The following is a 6755-nucleotide window of genomic DNA, read 5'->3' on the forward strand; positions in this document are numbered from 1 at the left end:
TTTTTTAATTTTTTTATAATAGAGGATTTTGCTTTGTAATTATTTATGCCTTTTACAAGGTTGTCTCATTCTTATGATCCAGTCCACCAGTTTTAAGGATTTACTTGGTTTGAGTTCGATATTTTTTTAAAACTCTTTTTTAGAATTTTGTTTTCATTTTTTTCATTTGACATTGACTTATTGGGTTATGAGCTTTGTGATTTGTTCATTTTTTTTGTGGGGTTATCCCCATCTCATATCTCAGGTCGTAAGGTAGTCGAGTTAACATGAGTTAACTTGAGTTTTTTTTAATTGATTTTTTATTCAATTTTATCTCTTGTTATTAAATTACTGACCCTTAAGTGTTGCTATTTTTTTCACCTTTCTTTATGCAGGGTTATCTCAGGTGCAGGATGATCAAACATCTTAGCATCTCCTCCACGAATAAGCGACATGTCTAGCTTGATGGTGACTAGAGTGATGTGTGTAGCCTTTTGTTTTTGTTTTCTTTTTCCTTCTCTCCTACTTGATTTTCGTGTTAGCCTTAAAAAAAATCAAATCAACTCTTAAGGTTTGTTATACTAAAGATTTCATCTTTATTCTCTTCATTACAATTTTTAAATTTTTAAATAATTTATGGAATTAAGGGGTTTTTCCATTTTCACCGTTGTTCTCTTTATTGCAATTTTTTTTAATTAAAAATACTCTATTAAATTAAGATTTTTTTAATTTCACCCCAATAGATATCACTATCAAATTTGGTTCATGTCTTTTTATTGCTATTTTTTTAGATGGTTTTTGCAATTGTCTTTTTGGCAATTTCATCATTCTTTTTGTTTTTTTCCTGTCAAATCTAACTTTTGTTATTATTGTATTTTTTTGACCTTGCAAGATTTTTTTAGATTGATTTTTTTCATTTCATCTTTCAACATTTAATTAGATGAGGTATTAAACTTTTTAGTTGAGTCCTAGTCTAGAATTTAATGATTTACAGGTTTAAAAAATTGACTCCAATTTATGAAGTTGACATGGATGCGGGTTTCATGGGTTTTTATTTTATTTTTTTAAAGCTTTTTCCCCCATCCTTTCCCATCCTTTCGCATCCTTTTCCATCCTATTATTTTTTTTATTCGCTTTCTATAAGATTTTTGTATTCAATTTTAAAATAGCATAGGTCGCTTTGCTTTTTTTTTTTTTGTCTTTGTTAAATTTTGATTTTCTAAAGGAATTTTGTTTTTGAATTGAATTGAATTAATTAATTAATTTTATCATCCAATATTTAATTTTTAGGCGTTGAGCTCGGGTCAAGAATTTAATGGATTGCGGATTTGAGAGTTTAACCTGGGTTTACAAGGTTTGTATTGTTTTGATATTTTTTCTTCGATGAAAAATATGGTTGGCCTTATTTTAGTTTTTTATTAAATTAAATTTGTTGATTGTATCACTGACATTTAATTTGAGGATTTGAAGGAATTTTTTTTTGGAAATTAGTATTTTTTGTTTATTTATCTTTTTTTTATTGAGTTATATTGATATCATGTCTCGAGTCATGGATTCAACAAGTTCATCAGGTTTGGCTCGATCTTTTTTTTCACTGCTTTTTAATATTTTTGGATCTCAAATCAATGATCATAATCTTAAATTTTATTTTTTTTTAAAAAATATATATTGTCTTAATATTTTTTTGAGATAAAAAAATTATAAGTCCGCAGCATAGTACGGACCACCTATTAAATAATAATTATCTGATTGGTTCTACTTGTAGATTTTGACAAACTCACTTGATTTTGCTGATATTTTGTTTTTCAATTTTTTTATTAATTTCATTATTTTATATTTTTATTTTAAGGATTGACAACTATTATTTTTTAATTTTTTTTATGATATAAAGTCATAAATTGTTTTTTACACTGCAAAAAAAAATAAAATCAGCACAATCCACGGCAAATCACAGCCATGTATCTAGTACATACCACCTGATCTCTCGCTGCTAAATTCAAAATACAAACACCCCCCCTAAAAAAAAATGAAGCAGAGTAAAACGCTTTTTTTTTTAGACTAAAAAATCAAAATCACCCCGCAGTCTCCTTGCTCCCGCCACAACAGCAACACCAGCCTCCTTCTCTCCCTTAACCGTCAGTCGCCACCTTCACCAGCCCTTGACCATACAATCTCCATCTTCCTCTCGCCATCTCCTCTCAATCGTGAGCTACTGTGACCCGAACACCATCAGCCACAACAACCCAAAACCAGCCACCATCAGCAAAACCGACTCCGCTGACCAGAGCCGCCTCTTTCCTTTCCTTGGTCTCTGCCTCAAGACCGACACTTTTTTCTCTCTCCATAAAACAGAGACCACGGATCTCCTCCATAACAACCTCCACAGCAGCCTCTTCCGCGCAATTGACACCACCAGCCGACACCAACACCTACACCGCGACAGCCATCCAACGCCGCTCACACCTGCAGCTGCAACAAAAAAAGAGAGACTGAGATAGTAGAGAATCGGGAAGAAGATAAAATACCCCGTGATTGTTTTGTGGATTTTTAGTTTTTATTTTTGCAGGTGATATTGATTCTCACTTCAGGCACGTCTCGTTCTCTTTCTCAGCGCCGTTTCTTGCTTCTGATGTTAAAAAAATTCCCAATTTGAATCCGGAACTCCATAGCTCATCGAAGCTTTTGGAAAATCAAAACTCACTTTTACAGTATGTCTTCCGATCTCTTTTTCCTTTAATTTCATGTCAATTTTGTTCGATCTCTCACTCTAATTAGGTTTTTATTCATTTTAAAACAATTTATTACTTGTAATTTCTGGATTTGCTTTGCTTCCTTTTCATTTGCAGGCTAGGCTCAACTCCACAAGCACGGGCAACTAAACTAAACTAAACTAAAATCAGGTGCTTTTAGATCTAAAATGATGGAAAGCTATTTTAGGCGTTGAAGGAGGAATACAACGTGATTTGAGATTGATTGCCTTTATTTAGCTAGTGATTTGGGTTTAAACCCACGTTTTTTTATTTGCTTTGTTGACTGTATAGGCTATTAAGTTCGGAGGGACATGATACATGCCTGCTCTTTTACCAAGGCTTTGTATGTATATATTTTCTCACCTATTTTTTGCTTCTTTTTTCCTATCCTTTTTTAAGTTATAAGAGCAACTGCGATTGTTTCGGATTTGAAACTTCTCCTTTACTGTCAATATGCTATTATCTAACCTATTTTTACATACATTGCATTTAGAAATTTGAGGGCTTTAACAGCAAGGAGGTTATTGAGTTTTGGCCTTGACCATCCCAACAAGTGTTGTGTTAGCTCAATAAGAATGGAATCCAGTAGTAATTGCAACCTGAGGGCTAGCAGCAGTGAGTCAAGGGGTGCCTTGATAGTTTTAGAAGGATTGGATCGTAGCGGAAAGACTTCACAATCTAGTAGATTACTGTCTTACTTGGAGGGACTAGGGCATTCGACTGAATTATGGAGATTTCCTGATAGGAGTACTAGTGTTGGACAAATGATATCTGGATATCTTTCGAACAAGTCACACTTGGATGATCGCACGATCCATCTCCTTTTCAGTGCAAATAGATGGGAAAAGAGGTATGTTTTATTATCACGGGTTGCATGGATTGCCTATATTTATGAGAATTTAAGCTGACCTCTAGCTTTGGTGCTTTTTTTTTTTTTTTGGGGGGGGGGGGGTTAATCAGATAGCATTATACTCTCTTGGTTTCTCCAGGGCTATCTGGGACTTTCTTAATGTGCATCTCAAAAAAATAAGCAATTTTGTACCCACCTTGGTTTCTATTTGGGATTATCCATTGTCTAAATCCTTGACAAAAACAATAAGAAAATGCATGCGCAAGTGTGTTTCATAATCCCCCCCCCCCCCCTATTTTTTAAAGAGTTAAATTCCAAGAAATATAACTACTGAATGGCCCTGTTCTCGTCAGTCAGAATTGGCGTGTAATCGAAAGAGGAAAAAACTGAAGATTTATTCCCCCAAGACCCTCTTTCTTTCTTTCCAACTACTGGCCAAGGCAAACTTGGCCAGTCTTCAGCTTACCTGCTTCCCTTTCAGGTCTATTTTTTGCATGTACCAATTGAAGTATTTTGAAATAGACCGAAGCACTTTTCTTAGCAGGAGGTAAAAAATCCTCTTTTGGTGACGGTTAAATATTTGAGATTTGTTATATTAAGCTTCCTTGAATTCGTGGCTGATGCTCAAAATTTGATCAAATAAGATTTCATTGGAAATGTGTTCTAAAAGTTTAGCATAATGGCTTGTTTGATGACACAACCATGTTCTTGAGGTTTGGATGATGATACGCTTTGCTGTTTAGAGTAACTGTTGAGGTTTCACTTCACAAGAGTTTTGATTCCCAGAAGTTTGAAGCTAGCGTTAGGAAAAAATCAATATGAAGTGAGTTCTGGATTGTCATTGATTCAAGTTGATTTCATTGCAGAATTCCAATGAATTATTTTCTAGATCGGATGGATTTTCTCAAATGTCAATTTCCTTTTGATGCATATTTCATGCTAGCAAGCCCTTATTCATGAAAGTGCACTCGTATCTTCTTAAAATCTGTTGTATGGGAAAAAGAGTGGTACATGTCACATAAGCATGGGCTCACATAGTTTTAAAACGTGTATTTGGAATGGTTTTGCAGATCATTGATGGAAACTCAACTGAAAAATGGAACCACTCTTGTTGTTGACCGTTATTCTTATTCTGGAGTGGCCTTTTCATCTGCAAAAGGACTTGATATTGAATGGTGCAAGGTGAATTCAAATTGAATTTTTTTTAAAAGGTGCTTTGTCTTTTGTGGTTGTCAAGGTGAATTCAATGAGATGATCTTAATTTGCAGGCACCAGAGGTTGGCTTGCTGGCTCCGGATATTGTTTTGTACCTTGACATACCACCAGAGGTGAGCTGTAGACCACAACCATTTTCTCTAGACGTGGAATACTGCTAAGGTTTAAACATGATCACTCTAGATGTCAGAAACGGAGACACCCCTAATAAAGCAGACCTTTTCTTCTAGCAGGACTTTCCTGCTGAAAATTAACTGGCTTTGATGGTTCTAATTGCAGTTGAGTGCCTATAGCTATATCAAAAAATACCATGAGCATTTGTGTGGCCATTTGATATAAGACTGGTTTGGTATATTATGTCATACACACACCACATACATAGATCTTCTAGGGGGTCATGGAAAGTTATGGTAAATGAACACTCAGAAGACACGAGGCATAATCAATATTGTAGATACACCATTTTTAAATGGTGTTTAACTGATAGGAATGAAGTTTGCCTATTTTACTGCTGGAATATGGATAGTAATATATTGGTTTCCTTTCCTCCATCTAGAATCATTGACTTAGAACATGAAATGAAAACTTTGTTTCTTTCATTATTAAGGTTCAGGATTTGGGCTTATGTACTTAGTGAACTATCTTTTTTTCTCCGAATAATTCCTAAAACTATGATGTTAATTCTAAATCATCAGAAAGCTGCCGAAAGAGGAGGCTACGGAGTTGAAAGATACGAGCAACTTGAGTTTCAAAAAAAAGTTGCAAAATGCTATCAGGCCCTGTGTGATTCCTCCTGGAAGGTAATTCTTTCTTTTTGCTGTAATAATCAGACCTGCATAGTAGCTTCTTGATTTTGATGCCATCGGTTATCACCTTCAATCCTGAAGCCTTTATTTAACACAAGCTTTCATTATCCTTCTCACCTAACATGGGCACTTTTGAAGTTATGCGGAAGTTCCCAAGCAATGCATATAAGTTATAATTACTGCTGGCTTAAGTGTCTTACCGCCCTCGTACTGTTCTACAATATAAATTCGCTCTCATTTTCATTTCCCTAGCTTCCTTTCCCACAAAGTAGAAGCTTGTTCTGAACACTAAATGTTGGTCTGATATGAATGCAGGTCATTGATGCTTGCCAACCCATTGAAGATATTGAGAAACAACTGCAAGATGCTGTCCTGGATCATGTCATGGCATGTGAAAGAGGGAGACCCCTCTCCTATCTTTGGTCTCGTTAATTTTTATCTTGGAGGATGGTTTTAAATGCTTATCTGACAAAAGCAACTCAAATGTTCGATGATGTGTGGTTGGTTGTGTTTTATAATTCGTGTTCAAATATTGTTTTCAGCCTTCCTTTTCCTTATACATGGATGATGGCATAACATTATGGTTTATTTTTCATCCTGAGCTAACGTCTGGTAAAATAGTTATCTCTTTTGCTTTGATGTTGTGTGGATCATTGAAGGCCTTCCTGAATAATTAAGCTTTCTAGTTCTGGATCTTAAAGTCGGCTTGTCTATTTCGTGACCCCTGTTTGTCTTGCAGTTACGCGAATCAGGTGGCCTATTGGAATGCCATCCAAGTGTCTTCAAAATAATCTATATTTAAATTAAATTTAAATGAAAACTAAAACATCTTATGGTTTTACTGTAACCTCTATTTGGATTGTAATAGTGCATCATGTGCTTTTTTTTATTTGATTTTTCTATCACTTAACTTTTTTTTCTTTTTAATTTGATCCTTTTATATTATATTAGATTGTGTTATATGATTTGTTTCAATTGGCTTGATATAGAATTCCTCCCTCCTCGTGTCCCAAATAAACTCAATGTTCGGTTGATGCTTGATTTGTCAAATACTTCAAAATTTGTGACAATTATAGCCTTTCAAAATCAATTATAGCCTTTTGAATATCATTGTTAAAATTGTGTGGATAGTTATCTTGAGGAGTCTGATTCCAC

At 34.6% G+C, this 6755-nt stretch overlaps 1 protein-coding gene across 5 annotated transcripts; it reads left to right on the forward strand.

The window, feature by feature from the left end:
• Positions 1-1983: 1983 nt before the first annotated feature.
• On the forward strand, positions 1984-6300 carry LOC133687418 (thymidylate kinase). Of its 5 annotated transcripts, none has more exons than XM_062107042.1 (8): positions 1984-2687; positions 2826-2879; positions 3021-3076; positions 3223-3579; positions 4650-4761; positions 4848-4907; positions 5490-5594; positions 5916-6300. In XM_062107042.1, the coding sequence occupies exons 3-8, from the start codon at positions 3048-3050 to the stop codon at positions 6030-6032; spliced, it is 780 nt and encodes a 259-aa protein (XP_061963026.1). In that variant the 5' UTR covers positions 1984-2687; positions 2826-2879; positions 3021-3047; the 3' UTR covers positions 6033-6300. The 5 variants fall into 5 exon arrangements, with proteins under 5 accessions (XP_061963026.1, XP_061963024.1, XP_061963025.1 ...); XM_062107040.1 differs by having other exon boundaries at positions 3021-3072; XM_062107041.1 differs by having other exon boundaries at positions 2826-3076.
• The last annotated feature ends 455 nt before the right edge of the window (positions 6301-6755 follow it).

This window comes from Populus nigra, chromosome 1, assembly GCF_951802175.1.
Source record: "Populus nigra chromosome 1, ddPopNigr1.1, whole genome shotgun sequence".
NCBI classification, from domain to species: Eukaryota; Viridiplantae; Streptophyta; class Magnoliopsida; order Malpighiales; family Salicaceae; genus Populus; species Populus nigra.

Coding starts and splice junctions, on each gene's coding strand:
- LOC133687418 (XM_062107039.1), top strand. CDS start 3,041: ATGATACATGCCTGCTCTTTTACCAAGGCTTT. Junction 4,908..5,489: donor ACCTTGACATACCACCAGAG/GTGAGCTGTAGA, acceptor CTAAATCATCAG/AAAGCTGCCGAAAGAGGAGG. Junction 5,595..5,915: donor TGTGTGATTCCTCCTGGAAG/GTAATTCTTTCT, acceptor ATATGAATGCAG/GTCATTGATGCTTGCCAACC.